General features: G+C 39.2%; 2 protein-coding genes across 3 annotated transcripts; one reads left to right on the top strand and one right to left on the bottom strand.

Moving 5' to 3' along the window:
* Window positions 1-29: 29 nt before the first annotated feature.
* Window positions 30-10,467, bottom strand: aasdhppt (aminoadipate-semialdehyde dehydrogenase-phosphopantetheinyl transferase). 2 transcript variants are annotated; one of them, XM_042487224.1, is made up of 7 exons: window positions 10,088-10,467; window positions 9,361-9,468; window positions 7,744-7,873; window positions 6,924-7,045; window positions 6,007-6,168; window positions 1,625-1,693; window positions 30-528 (listed from the first exon to the last, which is right to left on the bottom strand). In XM_042487224.1, exons 1-7 carry the CDS (start codon window positions 10,229-10,231, stop codon window positions 361-363), a joined length of 903 nt encoding a protein of 300 aa, XP_042343158.1. In that variant the 5' UTR covers window positions 10,232-10,467; the 3' UTR covers window positions 30-360. The 2 variants fall into 2 exon arrangements, with proteins under 2 accessions (XP_042343158.1, XP_042343160.1); XM_042487226.1 differs by having other exon boundaries at window positions 1,625-1,690.
* msantd4 (Myb/SANT-like DNA-binding domain containing 4 with coiled-coils) lies at window positions 10,464-18,055 on the top strand. The gene is made up of 5 exons (XM_042486941.1): window positions 10,464-10,493; window positions 13,120-13,242; window positions 14,650-14,745; window positions 14,840-15,139; window positions 16,999-18,055. Exons 1-5 carry the CDS (start codon window positions 10,464-10,466, stop codon window positions 17,746-17,748), a joined length of 1,299 nt encoding a protein of 432 aa, XP_042342875.1. The 3' UTR covers window positions 17,749-18,055.
* The last annotated feature ends 1,888 nt before the right edge of the window (window positions 18,056-19,943 follow it).

Raw genomic sequence — 19,943 nt, 5'->3', positions numbered from 1 at the left:
GCAAAATCCGGAACTTTGGTATCCCGAAATTACACAAAAGTCAGTAAAATTAACAGGATATCAATCTACTGATCAACAAGATGTATGTAAAAAAGGATGTAATGCACAGCACTTTTGTGTGTGTGTTTACCTGGCACATAAAGGTGATTTTTGTGTGTTTTTGTGGAGTTCTACCAAAGGTGTCAGAAGCTGTATGAATTTTGAAGTCCTCTGAGACAAACATGATCTTTGCTTCTATAAACTGGACTTGTGTTGAATGAGAAAGCAGCTTCAGTGTCAATGTGTGTTTCTTCTTTGGCACTTATGAAGTGTGTGTGTGTGTATGTGTGAGGTAGGTGAGTGTCAGTGTGAGACGGGTGGTTATTTGGATGTGTGTGTTTCTCTTTGTCTCTGCGGAGCTACAGCCTTCATCTTGAAGCTGTCCCAGTAGGCGGGGTCTTCCTCTGACAGAGGTGAGGCCGAGGCGATGAGATCGCTGAACGACAGCAGTGTAAATGAGGTGGGACAAGGAAGAGATGGACGATGAGGCTGAGAGGAAGAGACAAGAAGAAAATCTCTAATAGTGTCTGTTAGTGCTGCAGCTACAGATTAATTTCATTTATACGTTATTGAAGTGAATACTTATTTATCAAGTTATTATTTAAACCTTTGAAATCTAACCAAATTTTGTTTGTCTTTGAAACCCACGGCTAAAAAGGCAACGCAATTTGACAAGAGATGTCCCGAAAAATGCAAGAAATTAGAAAAAGCTGATAATATGATAATATATAACAATGAAATGAAAGTTCGTTCAATAAAAAAAACAACACCTGAGAATGAGGAAAATATTTGAAAATAAATATTATGAAATAATTAGCTAATTATTATCATATACTTTAAGTTAATTACATTTACATGTTTAGCCCTTTTTTAAGACATATCTTTGTTTTTTGTATTTTTTTAGGGGGGGGTGGGGGTTATATGCTTATTTTCAGGTGTTCAATGCCTTACATGTTTTTGAAATTGAAACTTGAAATTAAGCCAATTTACTCAGGTTTCACTGGATTAATCAATGAAAATACTCCCACGTCATGCTCCTAGAGACCTAGGTTTTATGTCTAAATAACAAAAAATACTTTCAAAATAAAAAATATCACACAACACCACTGTTTCTATTATCTCAAAATGGATTGTTGTTTAAAATGTGGCAGTATTAAGGAAAATACTACTGTGCATTCCACTGATGCTTCTACAGTGACTTTACTGTGTTTTTGTAGATTTGAATGAGTCAGGCACATAGGACACATATCCAGCAAACATCATTGCCTCCATGGTTTGTATTTCTGCAGTGATGTACAGGTGTTCTGCAGAATGTGTCAGGATATCATGATATCACTGTCAGGTATGGTTACAGGTGTAACAGACTTGAAACTCTTTACCGCAGTAAGAAAGCAGTGAAAGCAGCCTTGTGTTATGTAACTTTTTTAGCACATTCTCTCCAGGGTCTTAGAGACACACACTAAAAATTGTTCACTGTTACGGCTGCTAATTAAATATTTCAATAAGTTTTACAATGATTTTCCACAGAATGTGTGATTGAAGAGACATTCTCAAAAGAGAGCAGTAGTAAATGCTGTGTCCTTACTACAGAGCCTGCTTTGTCTGATGGACCGAGTGCCACGGCAACATGATGGTCAGCATCCAGCAAGCTCTCCTGCAGAAACAGAAAAACACACACACACACACACACACACACACACACACACACACACACACACACACACACACACGATTATAGCCTGCATGTCATAAAAAACACCTTTACACTCATTCAAATTCAGAGCAAATAAATACTAGAATACAAATAATGTCTATGTGCATCCTTATCAGGCGTTCACATTCACGCTGGATGCATCCATTTCCATTGAATATAATCATGTAAATATCTGCATTATTTCTAGGGAGAGCAAGCGAAGGTTCAGCAAGATAACTGCTGAGTTTACAAATCGCACGTTGCTTCCCAGGCAGTAACAGTGCCTGTTATGTCAGGAAACATCCAGCATACATGAAAAATGCAAATGACTAGATTGAAGACATAAATCCTTTCTGCAGCCTGTATGATAGATATGTGCAGCAAAATCAGATTAGTATTCAGTTTTCTATCTTTGCTTATGTGAATTTGTGCAGATCTTTTTCTTACAGTTGGCTGCATTACTTAAACATTAAGTATGCTACTGATGTTGTTTGCATACCATTTTACATTTCAAATGAACACACATTTTTTTGTAGTATATATCCATCATGCTGAGCTTAATAGTCCTAAAGACGTACGTTTTTCAAAGGTTTTCGGATTCGGAATTTTGTCTACTCTGTAGCCCTAAATGTAATCTTTACCTTTGTAGCTGGAAAAATACGCTTGGACATTTAAGGCCAAAAGCTGAGTGTGGGTAGGTGGGAGTAACAGGTGGTGGTGAGTATGTGTGTTTATTTGAGGGTTTGTTACAAAATGGTAGAGTAAAGCATGGAAAGAAGCTCAAATAAAAAAGGAAAAAATAGAGGGAAAGAATTTTCACCAAAAACTGTATTTAAAATGAGAATATTTTGTCATTTTGCCATTTGCTAGCTTTGTTACAGTCTTTTGTCAGTGTGTGTTTCTGCATTCTCAGTTGCTATCAAGAGGCTGCAGGGGTGACATCACCAGAGGTCAACAGGAAGTAATAAGTCTCATGGCTGCACTCTCATCTAGCAAATCAATACGGTGAGCCAGAGGACAAGAGACAAAAAGCACTGCTGTTTCTCTCATCTCCCTGTTAACACTTAGAGCTCTGGGTGTGTCTATTTGTATATGAGACAAATCCACCAAAATCGATTCAGTTTGAGTTCTTTGACCTCTTGAGGTTACTGCAATCAGGCACTGATCACAAATAACGATGTGTGTTGGTGTTCTTGAGGTGTGTTGGTGCTGTCTGAAACACCTGTGCACCACAAGTCACTTCTTTGTGTAATTAAACTTTAAGCATCTAATGTATGAGATTATTGTTGTTGAGTTGAGGACAAATCGAAGGACTTGGTGTATTTGTCATTACTAATCTTTTTTAACAACACCAGTTGAGGCATTCTGTCGTCATTTTTTAAAATAATTTTTCAATCAGAATAAAATATCTGAAATATGATACCCATTTTTATTTTTTTTCTTCCCAATTTCCATAAATCCAATATCTTTAACTGCTTATCCTGTTCAGGTTCACAAAGGGGCTGTAGAGTGACAATTATTTGATTATGAAAATAGTTGCAGATTAATATTCTGTTGACAGCTAATTCATTCGACTGTTTCAGCTCTGTCAATTTGCCCGTATTTTTTATATATATTAACATGGAACTGTTATAACACTTGTTTATATACCTGATAAAGGTTATTTAACCTGCAAGTCATAAATAAATAAATATGAAATAAACAATGGGTAAATGACAGAACCCAGAATTTTTCATAACGTCCACTTTTCTCTCCATTTGTCTTTGCAATGAACAAATTATAAATCCTGTATTATGCTGATGCTTCACTCTGTCCTTCAATCTCTAGCTAAAAAGAGGACAAGCGCATTAGCACGTGTGCATTAGCATCTACCTGTGATCAATGTAAGTGAGCTTTTATTCCGCAGTGTGAAAACACGGGCAGTAACAGTATTACAGTATTACAGTATTAAGCACCCATGAACCCAAGAGGGATGAAAAGAGGAGAGGAGACCAATGGCAACCTTTTAGCAGTCACTTGTTAATCCCACTTCCACTGGACATGGAGAAAAGGGCAGGGCGAGAGAGGGGTGGTGGTGGGGGGAGTGAAGGTTAGAGAGGAAAACTACAATAAAGATAAAAGGTGGTGAAGGGGAAAACGGTAAAGGGAGGATTACAGAGGACAGGGAACAAAGGTGAGGAGAGAAGAGGTGTAGAGGAGCAGAAAAGAGGTGGTAAATGGGAATAAGATGGTAACAGGTGATTTTTTGTGTCCGACAGAGAGCTCTTGTCATGGTGTAAGGAAGTCTGGAGGGCTACTTTAGAGCCCCCCTGTCACAATCTCATGTGTAGTTTTCTGCAAAACCATGTGTGATTCACTCTGCAGGTGCTTTCTGCAGATGCCGGTATTTAACCTGGCAATATATCCTCACATTTGGCCTGAAACAAGTGCTCTTAAAAGTCCTCAAAAACACACTTTAGTTAAAAAAAACCTGCTTCTTCACAAAGGTAAAAAGGCTTTTTCTTTACAATCTGTAAAATATGCTACTTTAGTTGTAAAACCAACAACTTCTGGTCATGTGCGGGTAGGGTTGGGTATAGTTTGGGTTTTTCCGAATGCAAAAACAATACTTTTAAAACAGTATTTTTTATTCAACTTGTCATTTGACAGGCACAATGGTCTATGTATCATCCGTTCATTTATTACTCAGTTAAATCTCGAAAGCTAAAAAAGGACCGAGAATTTAGTCTATTTGTTTTTCTGTATAACCCAAATATTGAAAAAATGCATTTAGTTTCTTGTTATCTGCTTAAAAGTCAAAATGAAATAAACAAGAAAACAAAAACAAATGAGTCAATTTTACATTGTTCTTTATTTTTATTTTTTTACTTTCTTATTTCTGATGGTGTCATTCTGCTGCAGCTCTGTGCTTCACGCATGCACCATCAGACAAGTGACGCTCAGAGTTAAGGACATGATGATGGAGAAGATTTCAGAAATATTTCAGGTCATGCAGTCATCAGAGCAGAGTGAACAAACTGGACGTACACCTGGCTGTAAAGTCCGACTAGAGCTAAAAGTTACAACCAACTGAAAGTTTTGACTGGTGCACCAGTAAAAACTTATACGCACTGTATGGAGCGGAAAGTGAAACAAGTATCCATGGTAACAAAGCAGCACAAAGCAAAAAAAGTGAAAAGAGGTGAGCAGCGGGTCTTGTATATAACCTAGTAAATGGATAGTTGTGGATTGTGGAAGTGGATTTGTACTTATATAGTGTCAGACTATGTGTTACAGGCAGTATAGCTGGTGGTTGGTGTGCACCCCACAGCTCAACATTACCATGCAGGGGTTGATATCAAAATGTGTTTTAGTTACTTTAAAAAATCCTAGCTAAAAGATACAATATCAGTCTAAGACAATGCTGTATTTGAGTGTTTTCAACGTGAAGTTTCCTTTCAGATCATGTAACAGCCGCTAACAGCACTGTCTGACCCGAACAGGTGACCGGCAGCAGATGAGAAATGTAGTGCCAAAGGAAAAGACTGTGTGACGGTGGGGTTAAGTGGTGAAAGCACTCTAATTGAAAACTCTTAAAAAGGCCTACCTAAAAAATCAATAACGTGGCTAAAACACATTTTAAAATAACCCCTGTGGGGTAACCTCTGTTTCTGCAAACCGGGAGCAGGCCAACCACCAGCTACTGTAGCCAATGTAACACACTGGCTGTACATAAGTATCTCATACAGCCCCACTTCGAAAATCCACAACAATCCATTTAATGAGATACACAAGACGCGCTGCTATCCTCTTCACTTTTTTGGTTGTGTGCTGCTTTCGTTACCATGGATACTTGTTTCCCTTTCTAGCTTCTGGCTGCACCAAACTGTGCGGAAAAGTTACACCCAGACGTCCGCAAAGTTGGTGACCTTGGCTCTGGTAATACGCAGCCTAAATATTTTTTGAATCTTCTACATCATCATGACCTTTATTCTGAACGCCATGCTTCTGATGGCACATGCGCTAAGCACGGAGCCCCAGCAGAATGACACAATCAGAATTAAGAAAATAAATAAATAAAAATAACTAGCAAAGTAAATTTGACGTTAGTTTTTGTTTCCTTGTTTTTTTGAATTTTTTACTTTCAAGCAGATCACAAGAAAACAAACGTCTTTGTGAACGGATGATACACGGACCCACAATAAAGACAAAGTCTAGCTTTTTAGAAATCTCAGTAGATAGGGTTTTTTGTGTTCTTCTTAGTTTTCACATCTGTCTCTCTCAAATAGACTCACTTCAAATATCCAGTCCTTTTCTTCTTCCTCATCGAGATGCATCTTGGTCTGGCGCAGCACAGAATTCTGTGTGAGCGGTTCAGAGGACAGGTGAAACGCCACCCTCTGCAGGTTGAAGCCCAGACCGGTGCCGATAGCTTTGATGAAGCTCTCCTTCAAGGCCTTAGTGGACAAGACAGGAAAATCGATTAGTTACTAAAAGAAAGTAATAACCAAGCAGCACGTAAGGAAAATAAAGGATATTTTTATGCCTGACAAAGCTGATAACAGTCTGTGTGCTTTTTTGTATTTGTGTTTGTGTGTGTGTGTGTGTGTGTGTGTGTGTGCATGTGGTATATTTTGGCTCAGCAGCACAATAACTTAAAACCACAACAGATGGGAATCTATGCACACATGTATAACAGTGTGTACAAAAGAGCAACGTTTTGTGTGTGTTCAGCCAAAGTCAACCCTGCTCAGCAGCCAATGAGCCACAATAACAGTATTACAGGGCTAATCGCTATGGCAACGGTCGAACTCTGCCATTAGTCAACAGAGTGGTGATGATATCAGAGCTTGACGTCTCTTGTGCCACCCTCTCAATCTCACAACATCTTTACTTAACACCACCATATCTGTCACTGTCCATCTGTGTGTGTGTCTGCAAGAAAGAAAATACACAAGAGGGGAATGAGAGGGGAGGGACAAAAAGTACTATTGTGTATCCGAAGATGACATGCAGATAGAGAAGGACATTGACGATGTTGTTTTCTCCCTATGTTTCCTTCACTTTGCATCTCTCTCTCTCTCTCTCTCTCTCTCTCTCTCTCTCTCTCTGAGACGCCGAACACACGCACGCACGTACGCAGACTAAATGCTGCTTGTGGGGCCCAGCAGCAATGCAATGTGAGTGAAGGTAGTATGGTTGCCATGGTTACCCAGTGGCGGTAGAACGTGGCAAGCTGCTGTTGCTCCGAACCAGCTGATTGGATGACGCTCCACTCGTACTCTGTAAACTGACGAGTCATGATGCGGAAAAACTCCGGCACAGAGCTGCTACCTGAAGGAAGGGATGGAGGGAGGGAGGAGAGGTGTGAGGGCCAGACGAAGGAAAGAGGAGAGAGGAAGATGGATGGAGAGAGAGGCATAAGAAAATGGGAAGGAGGGAGATGAATGGGAATGCAAAATGAGGAGAGAGAAAGATGGAGGAAGGATTCAGATGCACAACAGATAGAAAAAAGCACTCCTAAGATGATCCAAACATGCTGTGTTTTAGAAATTTGTGTGTATCTCACAACACCATAGATTTGAATGCAACAGTGACACACACACAGTAACATCTGCACACACAAGCAGCCTACACTGGCACCGTTTACATACACAACACAACAGTGGCCTCTTGTGGTTGAGTTGGAGAATACATAAGCAATATCACTTCTGCCTTATGCTTAGGACTGATTTTAATGTTACCTTATTTGGCAACAGATAATGACTGACCAGACAATTATTAAAATGAAAATCTTTAACATTGTAACTGCATTTCAAGCATGCTTGACAACTGGAAAGTTTCACATTACAGGAGACAACAACAAAATTGCCTGAAGAACAGAGAAAGTCAATTACGACAGATTTTTGTGAAAATCCTTCTTTCTCCATTGTTCTTATCTGTGTGCCAGTGAAACATTGCACATCTAAAAGTATGCACCCATCTTGGTTGATATTGTTAATGATGCCTACCCTGATACCCTCAGCATTTACCTGGCATGGTGGTCTTCATGATATCCACTCCCACCTGTGCACCCTGCTCTGCAGCCAACACAGCGTAGTCCCCCTGGTGGGACAGATTGAAGGTCCAGGATGGGGGTTCAGGGCCTGAATCTGGACTGACCTGGATGCAAAATGCAGGACAGTAATCAAAAAGGTGACATTCTCTGTCATATAGTTTAATTTAACAAGAGTTCCCACACATGTTACCTCTCAACTTTCATAACTATCCCATTTTTTATCACATTTCATTGATTTTATCTAAGTAGCTTAAAATGGGCTACATGGCGATACAGTCGTGCATTTGCAGATAAGGGAAATGCTAGCACTTGCTAACTTTACGTCCTTGTTCCTCTGATTTTGGTTTTTCAGGGCTGACACCAGTACTGATTATTAGTATTTAATGAGACCAATAACCTATACTTGGAACCAAAATGCATTTACCATAAAAATGAAAATATTTCTGTCAATATTTAGAATTTGGAATATAACAAGCAACACAAAACTAGTTTAAAAGCATTTGGCAAATGTTTAATCAAAACAGAGACTTAAGTTCCCAGCCACTTTTTCATAAAGTCAAGAGAAAATTTCTGTACAAAATGAATAAATAAAATTAGCTTCTTGAGGATTTACAAAGTAAAGGTTCCTCTCACGCTGACACTTTCTTTTTAGCACTTTTTAATAAAATAAAATGCCAATATCAAAAAGAAAATGCCAGGCCCCGAATAAGGAACATATTTTGTGTAATGTTAGACCAGTTTTGGGACCACCATTTTTAACAAACCATATCAATACAGAAATACAGAAAATGGTTTCTCTAATTTCCAAATTTTTGATCATGAGTGTCATGATCATAGGAACCCTCTTTAACATCTTCTTAAAACTATGAAACATGTGGGGGAAGGTGTGTTCTAAAATACAGTCAAATAATAATGACAACAACAAAAAAAGCCAGAGACACAGTCCAGTTTAACTTCAGCACTATTAGATATTTCTTGAGCTCATCAATTAACAGTGCCAAAGTTTAAACTGAAGTTTTCTGTTTATTCTGTACAACATGTCATAATGTAAATAACCCCACCTGTGCAGAGTGCTGATCTAGTGACACCCCCAACTTAAATCATTTTTAGTTTAGGGTCTATCAGTAAGTGAATTAAAAGACCCTGATTGACTGGGGGAAATGTTTTACCCACTCTCCCCCATAAATAACCATATTTTTACATTTCTGGCTATGGTAAATGGTGTGATTTTGAAGATTTTAAAAGAAAATATGCCTTTCACTTGCGAGTTTGGGGTTTCTGGGGGTGCTTAAAAGATATATACAACATATGACCATTTAAAGTAAGATGTGCCTCCTCAGACCCAAAATTTTAAAAAAAACTTAACTCCCTCCCCAGTGCTTATTAAATCATCTGAAGTGCTTCCCCCATTTTATACCAACTCATACCCCCCCATAAATAACAAACAGTCCCTTATTGCTGTCTTTTGACAACGACCACTGGCAAGTCAGTCCAAACTCAAGTTGGGCATCCAAACTTTGTTAAAGCCAACATAACTTTTTTTTTCCATCTTTATGGAAACAGTTTTGATTAAAAATTTTATGGTACGTACTGGTGCTGCCAGGTAAGGTTTCCCTCTAGGAGATCGCTCCAGTCTGATCTCTGACCAGGGGATCCCCATCTTCTCACACACAAACCTCCTCAGCAACAATCTGCCAGCCTGATGCAGAAAGAAAGAGAGAAAGAAAGAGAGCGAGACACAGTTAGTGTACTACACATGGATAACTTGATGTGACTTGCTTGAAAAAGTGAATCGTCATGATTGAAAAATGACTAAAACCATTACTTGGTTAAAAAAATTGTTATAGATTGGTTATCTCTGAGAGGAGTACTGTAAATCTCATACTGTCTGCCCAAGAGACTTCAAGACATGCTAAATGGAAAGGGAGGTCACACTACAAATACGTGCAACTTTGGGCTGTCGAAGTTGTTTTATTGTTGTTTGTTATAATTGTTTGCGTTTTTAATACTGTATACGCATTTCCTGTATGTTCTGGTTGACTTTTAGTAAGAGACTACTGACAAATAAATATGTATGATTATTAGCACCTTGCTATAATAACAAAGTTTAAGGTGGCCGAGGACTTTTGCACAGTAAGCCTACTGTATAAACGCTGCAATATGGATGCAAGTATTTGTCATGGAAATTTGGAAATGCTGTAAAATAATGGGCGGATTAATCGATAAGCAAAAAATAATCGTTACAGTTTAAGATTAGTCAGTCCACATACAGGGGATCACCGATGAACAAGACACAAAAAGTCTGTAGTCAGACTCACCATGGCTGACTTAGCATCCTTAGCAAACACAAACTGTCCGATTCTGTCTTTCTCCTCGCGCTGAATGCAGCGAGCAGCAAACAGCCAGTCAGACCTGCTCGGTGTCCACGACCCGCAGCGAAAAGCCCACCGGACAGAGCCCATGTCCTCCTCGCCTGCACATCTGAGGACTTTTCCGCAACTTTGCTCACAAGTTGTTAACAGGCTAACGCTAGCATCCGCGCTTTAGCATGAAACTGACGACAAAACTTCGTTAATGTCATATTTTTTGGATTAAGGGCTTTTACGGCGGTGCACCACAGCAGCGTATAAACGATGTGCTGATAACAAAACTGCAAGTTTTTGTCGACAGTTTTAGGATTTGAAAACGCCGAACATGCCCAGTACATGGGCCCGGAAGAGCCCGGTAAGATTCAATATCGTCATAAGTGGGCGCGGTGGAGGACTGACCAATAGGAGCGCTCGAAACGGTGCGCAACACACGTTGCCTTCACGTGCACTAAGGAATATTGTTAAAACGATTAAACCATGTTGTGATTGCAATAAAAGTTTAGGTTGAGTTTATCTAAGAAGGGATTTCAAATTAATAAATACACAATGTATAAAAAATACAGAATTTGCCAGGAGGCTATTTTTCATCTGTAGTTCCTTGGCCAAGGTGTTACAGAAGGCTCCATAAATACAACAAAGCAAAATAACAAAGAACCAGGGCATACAGTACAAAATACTTCTTTAAACGTATCATCAAAGGAAAAGAACGAGAAAACAAAACTAAAAAAAATAGTAGACATGTGATTTAAATACTGTAAAAGAATATACAATTTTTAAAAGTACCAGAAGTGGTAGTGGCAAGCAGGACATACAAATAACAGCATCAAAAGGGGGTGTAGTAAGCGTTAATCATCCATTGTTTAAATTGGATAGTGAAAGATCTATACCTGTTCGGTTCTCTGATGTGAACTGGAATTACACCCCCCTCTTCAGCCTCTGATGGACCAGGCTGACTGACTAAAAGCACTTATTCGCAACAGGATAGTTCAATCTGCTCTTGTGGACCCCTAGTAACATGATTAATATTCTTCTTCTGATATAGGCTAAGAGTGAAACTACGAGTGCAGTAATAATACCTTTATCTAGAAACTAAGAATTAACTGAAGCTGGATGCATGTAAAAATGGTCAAGCTTCCTACTTAAGAAACATTTTTAGGAAAGCCTCACCCGATCTTAGAAATTAAATAAATGTCTTTCATTTGCATCAGAATTGCAATCGTAGCGCTGTTCTGCGTCAAAAGACAATAAAATCATTTAACTGCAGAGTCTAATTTTCTTTTAGCGCTACAAATGATTTAATAAGACTAGCACATGGCTAGTACTACAACTTGAAAGTCCGATAATTTAATTTCCGAGCCGCATTTGAAAGCAGCATAAAAATTGTACCTCTACGATGTTGTTTTGATTGCGGTACATCTGTAAGCGTAAGGTGAGTTGTCTTTATAATGATATATTAAATGAAATATAATGTTTTATTGGAAATGCTGGTAAAAAAAAAAAAAAGACAGCATGCAAGACTACGTTACATATTGGATTGTGATGAGGAAATTGTGGTGCGCTCGTCTGGTAAGAAAAATACTGTATCATAGCGGACTATTCCTCGGGGGAAAAACAGCGGAAAAAACGTAATTTATAACAAGAAATACTTTTCATGCAGGATGGTTTGGCTAATCTTAAAGCACAGACTGATAATAGATATGTTGTCTACGTGTAGGGTTACAGAACACACCCAAATATAAATTAAAGCTGCCTATGTACATTATGAATATCTTACTACATGGCAATTATTTGATATTGATGATATTGTATGCTTATAGAGGCCAAATTGAAGAAAAAATAATAGCAACGTGTGTTAACGTGCTGCATGGTAAATTGAAACACCAGCAGTATTTCATTGGTTACAACTCATATAGTCACCTCAAAAACTATTTACATTTCTTCATATTGGCTGGTATTTTAGTTCATGTAAAATCCCTTACTCAAAATGTAACATGATAAAATATTTCTCATGAGCATTCCCCTAAAAGATCCATTAAAAGTACCCCACAATTATGGCATTTCCACTAACAAATTACAAAAGAAATGTGCGGACTCAAAAAGTGAGACACTTATGTTATTGCACTTAATGTGATGTTATACTACGAATCTTATTTACTTAATATTGTTGTTATAATATTGTTGAGTTTTTCCTTTTTTAAATTGAGAGTCTAAGGGTAGAGGGTGGCCAACATTGTATACACTGTAAAGCCACTTGAGACAATTTGGGATTTTCCTTTATATGACTGATTGACCTATACCTTGATACACTCCATATATTTCAGCAACATTGACTACTGTGTCTTACATACAGGTGGACTGCAAAGCGTTTCTCTATCTGTGCATGCTCACCTGGCAGCAGTGCAGGCCCAGGAACAAAGGTGGAATACCCTGTAAATCTAAATATTCTGTGGTTATCGACATCAAATCCAGGCCTCTTCAGGGCAAATGTAAACACTCCAAAGGGGGAAAAAAGAAGACTTTTGATGATTTAATCCTCCAGTCAAAAAGGTGTGATTTCTGCAGCTTTACACACTTCTTCCCACCACTTCAAGTCTCACATGCCATTACACAGAGTCAGCATCTACAGCTGTGATCAGTCTCCCAGGTGGAAAACTTCACAGGGACTTCTGGAGCCACTGAGAGATTTCTCCCTGATGAAAAGCACTGTGCTTTTTAAGGAAAGCTACACCGCTAGAAATGGACTAACCTTTACAAGACACATCCACACTGCTCACCATCTGAGGACCGAGCCCCCCCTTTGACCCTTGATCTATCTCTCTTTGTACCCCTGTTTCCATTGTCCCTCCCTCCTGTCATATCTTCTTTTTTTCCTTTGCTCCCTCCATACCGACACCTCCCTTGTCTCCCCCAGGTTGTTTCTCTTTGTCTCTGTTTCTCTCTGTGTGTCTCTGGGGTTTCTGTCCCCCCTTTTTGCTGTCAAGCTGGATTTCCTGCAAGTAAAGCAGCTGAAGAGGAAGAGGAAGAGCAACTATAGCGTGAGAGAAACACAGACTCTCATCAAGGAGATCCACAAGAGAACGGACGTGTTGTTCTCCAGACAGCAGGTGGAGATTTCCCCTTCTCTTCTCTTCTCTTCTCTTCTCTTCTCTTCTCTTCTCTTCTCTTCTCTTTCAGATCAGCAGCACAAGTCAATTAGCTAACTGTTCTGTCCTTTCCAATGAGCAACTACTTCCAAGTCTTTTGTAACCTTTTGTTCAATGTGTGAAATCAGTTTTCAAAGCAGTTGTTTGATGTAAAATTAAGTGAGTGTTCTCACTCATTACTGGCAAAAACATCTTTGCTCATAGTAATTTTTTTCTATTGATAGTATATGCCAGGTATACTCAGCTTGCTTTGCTTTCCACTTTTGCTAAATGACAGAGAAGCCAAGGGCCAGTCACAGCAGCCCAATACATGTTTCTAGGATTTTAGGACATTTCGAGGATTTTGGATGTTCCTAGGATTTTAAAACATTTCTAGGATTTTTGGATGCTCCCATGATTTTAAAACATTTCTAGGATATTAGTCCATTTTAGGATTTTAGGACATTTCTAGATCTATTCTTTTGGGGTCCAGATTTGACCCGCAGGCCATAAGTTGTGTATCACTGGTATATGCAGTACCGCAGTGATACTCAACTAGTCTGATGGCTAGGTGGGGTTGCCCCTTGACCATTTTCTGATTCAATTTTTTTTTTCCTGTATGCTGAATATAAATAAGGTGGCAGTGTGCATTAAAAAAGGATAAAATAGAGCTTGTTTATCAACAAAAAAAAGTGTCACAGAAGGATCTCTCAGCCCCTGATAGCCCTGAGTGTCCTCAAATCCTCTGTGCATCCCTGCATACACCTGACCTTTGTGGGCTGCTGTGACTGGCCCCTGGCCTCCTGTCACTTTTCAAAAGTTGCCCCTAACCCTAACCCTAACCCTAGACAAAACAAGTTGATTATCAGTGCAGTTCAGTATATCACAGATTTGACTTTGGGGGCTTTGATGACATTTAACTAACACGTTCATCCAAAAAGGAAACCACAAAAAAGATATACATAGTATGAGTCAGAAAGAGTAAGCCTTGACCAGTCAATGATTAGGGTCACACATAAGCCGGCTGAACGAAAGTGCCATGCGGAGATGCCAAAATCTGTTTAAAACTATTTAGGAGCAGAATCTCCATTATGTCCTTTGTCCACGAGAGAGCACTGACAGATTAATTTTGAACTGAAAGATAAACAGCTCAGTGCACATCTTGGTCCCAGTTCTTTTAAACAAAAGTAAAACCAAAGTATGGGATCTGGCATCGGATGTGGGGGCAGCTGTGTTATGTTTGAAGAAATTATGGGCATTTTTGTTGTGCATTGCTCACACTTTCCTACAGAGAACTCTGTCACGTACCACAACACCGTCTTTACAAAGTGATGTTAGCGTAGTTAGAATAAAACTGTCTAAATGCTCTTTTCTCTTCTGTGTGAATAGAACACAGCCATTAATGAGCTGAAGAGACAGGCATGGGAAGAAGTGGCACGAGGTGTTAATGCACTGGGTGAGGGAGAGCTACGCACGGCTGCTGAGGTGTGTTTACCTATATGTTCAGATCATACGTCTATGTATTTTATATCCATTACATCTTAAACACTAGTTGTGCCCTTGGTTATTTCGTGTGCAGGTGAAGCGTCGTTACCTGGACTGGCGTGCACTGATAAAGAGAAAACAGCTTCGGGCTGAGCTCTCTCCGTCCGCCTCCTCATCCTCAACTGTACCCATGAAGACGGAGTATGATCAGTCCTCCCCGGAGCATGATGAAGCTTCTCTGGGATCCGGATGTGACCAGCTACTTGACCTCTCTGGCCTCTCGAAGGATTGCCACTGCGACTGGCCGGAGCTGGCGACTCTGGGTGAGCCGAGTGGGCAGGCCATGATGGCTCCACTGGGTGTGAAGATGGAAGACGATGTCAGTGAATACAGAGTAAGACAAAAAAAAATTATCCTTAAAGCTACAGTAGGTAACTTTTATGAAAGTAATTTTTTGCCGCATATTTGCTGAAACTGTCAAAATCCCAACAATAGTACATGAGACAGATAATCTGTGAAAAATCATGTTCCTCTGGCTCTGTCTTATGCTCCTAATGGCATTTGCAAGATTCGACTGCCAGGAGCCAGGAGGAGTCTCTGACGCATGTATATCACCGATTGTGGACAAGCTGTGCTGTGAACAACAGTGTACCAAAGACAAATAAACAGACAACAGCCTGAAAACAAACAAGCTTTACTTAACTTTCACTTTCACAGAAGAAAAGCAACATCGTCTGATTGGTTATTTTATTTCCAGCACGGTGGATTCATGCAAATGCCACAAGGAACACTGGGAGGAGCCAGAGGAACATGATTTTTTCTCATATCATCTGTGCGATGTACTATTGTAAGGATATAGTAACAATTCCAGCAAATATGACACAAAGTTGTTTTTGTGTTTTTATCAAGGCCTCATGACCACATGTCAAGCTTTGGTGACCCCTAGTGGGGGTTGGGACCCCCAGGTTGGGAATCAGTAATCTACATCATGATGCCACATTAGTGCCTGTGTGTGTGCAAACAATCACTATAGATTAGACATCCTGATTAAACCTCGGAATCTATTAAAGACATTGCATGTAAATGAGGACAAAATTATTTCCTCAAACACTTTCGTGTTTTTTGATGCAGAGCTCACATTAACACTAATCATGTAAATATAAATTATCTATATTGACTTGCAAGTATTATCTAATGTGTTAATAAGCTTTATTAATATCCTCATCAGCAGAGGTGGTTATGTTTAACATATCATAGTGATTAAGACAGCATGTTACATCGTACAAGTGGCCCTTGTAAATCTGGCTTTTTGATAGGCTCATGTAGGTTCACACGGTAGAGATCAAATCAAATTAAAGGACATGTTAATAAATAAGGATTTAAATTAAGATTGACATTTAAATGCTACTTTTAATGGTACTTTTTGTGATTGCATTAAGATCTGTTCTCAGATAATATCCTCATCATAAAATCTTCCACCCTGTTTCTTAACAGTGTTATTAACCTGTATCCAGTCCATCAAAATTCTTTATAATGTCAGCCAGATAGTCTGTAATAATATTAGAGGTAATGGTGTTGAGTTGGATTGTTTTGGGGTGTAAAAAAATAGGAAACAAAGCTTTATAAGAGCCAACCTGAGATACAAAATACTCCCTTAAAGGTATACTAGGTAAACATGTTTGCTAGTAAAAGTGAAACTAAAAGACAACTTCAGAATCACTCTCTTTTGGCATTTTGATATATTTGCATTTTTTTGGCGCTGTCTCTCTTGGACGCCTGCGTCTTATGATCTGGCACCTTGTCGCTAACTTTTTATAAGGCCATGCAGATACATACCCATAAAAGAGGGCAGAGGGCAGAATATCTGCAGACAAATACACTGCCACACACTTCTAGTGGGTTGTAAGTGACAATTGAAATGTAATACTTTACATTAGCTTAAAAGCTGTGCAACATTATCTATATAGATTAAGAAAATCCAAGCTGCAGAGGCATAGATATCCCACTTTTTTGTCTTTAGTAGGCTATGGGTCATGCCCCCAGAATGCTGGAGCCTACATTTCCCATAATGCAACTTGAGTGCACCTTTCACCATCTTTCATCATTTCATATTTTCTTAAACTTTTAAAAGCGAAAGCCGGATTATACAGCTGTTCACTGACTGAGTAGTTACACCTCTCATGGCGAGTATATTGAACGCCATGTGTAAAAGTGGTGGAGTGCTCCTTTAATGTTCTCACACTCTCCCTCTAGTTGGATGGTGATGGTGATATTGGAGAGGGAGAACTAGATGAAGATGATATTCCCTCCCTCCTCAGCGACATTGAGTCACGTGGTGAGGGGCATGTTGGTGATGTTTACTCCCACAATGACTTGGACATGCTCAACTCCTCCAAGGCCCCGACCTCCACCACCAACAGAGACCTGCCCCTTGCCAGTGGCCCCATGGGAATGCCTGCCCACGCTCTGGGGGGTCTGACCAATCATGAAAACGTGGGCACAGGGTTTCTGGTTGCTGTTGAGAGGCAGCGATTGGAGCTGGAAAAACAGCGCCTGGCTGTAGAAACTGAACGTCTGGCGGTGGAGAAAGAGCGTCTGGTGGTGGAGAAGGAACGACTTCGTCAGATGGAGGTAGAGAGGGAGCGACTGCAGCTGGAGAGAGAGAGGTTACAGGTGGAGAGAGAGCGGCTGAGGCTTCTGCTCCTCAGCCAGTCAGAGCACGTTGACTCCTCCTTTAACCAGCCACCGCAACAAGGCCCGCCCTCGTCCTCCACGTCTTCTTTATCCTCCACACAGGATGGGCAGAGGGAGAGAGAAAAAGAGAGCCGGGGTTGGATGCCAGTGGTGAATCTGGAGACAGAAAGGCTAAAACTAGAGAAAGAGAGACTGCAGCTGGAGAAAGAGAGGCTGCAGTTCTTTAAATTTGAGGCCGGCAGACTGCAGATTGAGAGAGAACGCCTTCATGTGGAGAAAGAGAGAATGCAGCTGCACAAAGATCATTAGGGCTGCTGAGAAAGACTGATAAAAGAGAGAGAAAAAGAGATGAATGCATTAGATTTCCACCAGCTTCAGGGGTGCTTTTAATATTGAAAACAACCCAGAATGTGAAGATTTGCATCAGCAGCTGCTCCCTTATCAAGCTTCCCACACACATATCCTTAAGGAGGATGTGAGGCCATTAAAATGATCATTCCTGACTGGAATTTCGCCAAGGAGAAGACAGAGATGAAGGGCTGGCATATTTATGACCACCACAATAAAGCAGTGCCTTACGATGTCTTCATAAAATGGGTGACAGGATAGAAAAGATGCCATGATGATAAAATGTGGGATTTGTTTGGCACATGCAGCTGGATAGCCTTCAACATGCTTGATTTACATGTTCAGCACCTCATCCAAATACAGAAATGCATAAAATGGGTGGTATAAAACATTAAAAGCTGTGATATCAATGCAAGAAATTTAGACTCCAGTCACATGACTTGGACTCAAGTCAGTCTCAAGTCACAAATTTGATGACTTTGATCAACTTGAGAAACTCAAACAGACTTGCAACTCAACTTTGACTTTAACACCAGTTACTTCTCTTAGAATGAGCCTTTTGATTTTAAAATACTTGATATTTTTCCTCAAGCCGTAAGATTTTGTTCACATAGACTACAGAAAATTGTGGTCAAAAACCAAATTGCATTATATAAAATGTGTGGGTTGAAAAATACACACGACGATATACAACTTCTAACATTTTTTGACAGTTGAAGTTGCACAAAGACCAGTAAGTCAAGGCTAATATTAACATGGTTTGTGAGCTAATACTTAGCTATCATTAGCCTAGTATCTCGATGACTTGTTTTAACAAATACATACATTTTTTTAAAGCATTAACAGTTTTTGAAAATGTAATATTAGTATTATTTTTATTGAAGTGTGCATTTTGACTCTAAACTCAAAGTATAGGACTTAACTCTTGTAATTTTCAAAACACTGATTCTCTCACCTCTTCAAGTGTAGAAATGTTTTTATGATGGTACATATAAAAGAATGGAAACATGATGTCTTACTTTAAATTTATGCTCCAAACCAGTTCCAATTTATCTACTGCATGCTTCTGTATAATTAAGTGCTCAAAAAAAAAAAAAAAAAAAAATTTTGTTACTTGTACAGAGAGATTTTTATGCCATGTATGTTTTACGGTCAAGTGCTTGTGTCAAAATACTGTTTACATGGTAATGCTTGTGATTTTGAACATTCATCCACTAATTTTAAACTGATATTTCACCTTTGCTTGTCATAATATGAAAAGCACAGGTGTTACTAATAACATTAACGATGGCGCCGGTCTATTTACATGTCCCAGTAAGGCATGACAGTGTGACAGGGAGTCAGCATGCACAATGTCAGGACCGTGAAACTGGAGAAGCTAAATGGAATTTGGTCATTAATTTGATTATTCACACCTGTGCTCCTCCTACTGTGACATGTCAAATGCCTTCTGTGAAATAAGGCCTATTAAAATGTGATGTTCTTGCCATTAAGATTTGTGAACTTGGGAAAAGAGCCTGAACATCTGTGATGAGCAGCTGCTGAAAGTTTTGGGTGTGCATGCTAGAATGAAAAAGTGAAACAAAAATATTCCTTTAATGGTTTTCTTCAGTTTATACTTTAAGTTCTGTTGTGCTATAAATATACTGTGAAATTTTACAAAATAATATGTATTTGTCCACTGTATGCTGAAGGTTATGTCATTTAACACATCACACATAATATGTCACGAGTTAACACTAGTTTGTCTTTTAAACAACTTAAAATTGGGCTACATGAATGACCTAGCAACACTATTCTATTCTTTTATTATAATACTACCCCTGATATTATTATACTGTATGTATTTCTATATTTTTTATCATGTCTTACGTAGTCCATGCCTTCCTGTGTTATTAAGTGTTTAAATAAAGTTTATTGAGGAGAAGAAATGTGACCTCCAGACAAACTTTGATCAGAGCTGAACAGAATCTGGGTTACAAAGTACTGCTTTTGATAACCAGCCTTTCTCTCTCGTGTCTTTATGTTCTCTGTATTGCCTTTGAAGAATAATTTTTAAAAGAGAATAAGTTGATTAGGAAAAAAAAAACATTTGTCTCGCCAGTATCGATGCTTCTCAGGAAGCCCATCGGGGGTTCCCTGGATCAATGCAGGAT

This window comes from Plectropomus leopardus, chromosome 5, assembly GCF_008729295.1.
Source record: "Plectropomus leopardus isolate mb chromosome 5, YSFRI_Pleo_2.0, whole genome shotgun sequence".
Lineage (NCBI taxonomy): Eukaryota > Metazoa > Chordata > Actinopteri > Perciformes > Serranidae > Plectropomus > Plectropomus leopardus.
The sequence above is the reverse complement of the archived record's forward strand: the minus strand, read 5'-3'. Positions and strand labels throughout refer to the sequence as shown.

What these genes read in the sequence shown, in the direction of transcription:
- aasdhppt (XM_042487224.1), bottom strand. Translation starts at nt 10,231, where the DNA reads ATGGGCTCTGTCCGGTGGGCTTTTCGCTGCGGGTCGTGGACACCGAGC. An exon ending in CCACGTTCTACCGCCACTGG is followed by an intron (nt 6,169 to 6,923) that starts GTAACCATGGCA and finishes TTGTCCACTAAG; the next exon opens with GCCTTGAAGGAGAGCTTCAT. An exon ending in AAAAGGACTGGATATTTGAA is followed by an intron (nt 1,694 to 6,006) that starts GTGAGTCTATTT and finishes CTGTTTCTGCAG; the next exon opens with GAGAGCTTGCTGGATGCTGA.
- msantd4 (XM_042486941.1), top strand. Translation starts at nt 10,464, where the DNA reads ATGCCCAGTACATGGGCCCGGAAGAGCCCG. An exon ending in TGTTGTTCTCCAGACAGCAG is followed by an intron (nt 13,243 to 14,649) that starts GTGGAGATTTCC and finishes CTGTGTGAATAG; the next exon opens with AACACAGCCATTAATGAGCT. An exon ending in AGCTACGCACGGCTGCTGAG is followed by an intron (nt 14,746 to 14,839) that starts GTGTGTTTACCT and finishes TTTCGTGTGCAG; the next exon opens with GTGAAGCGTCGTTACCTGGA.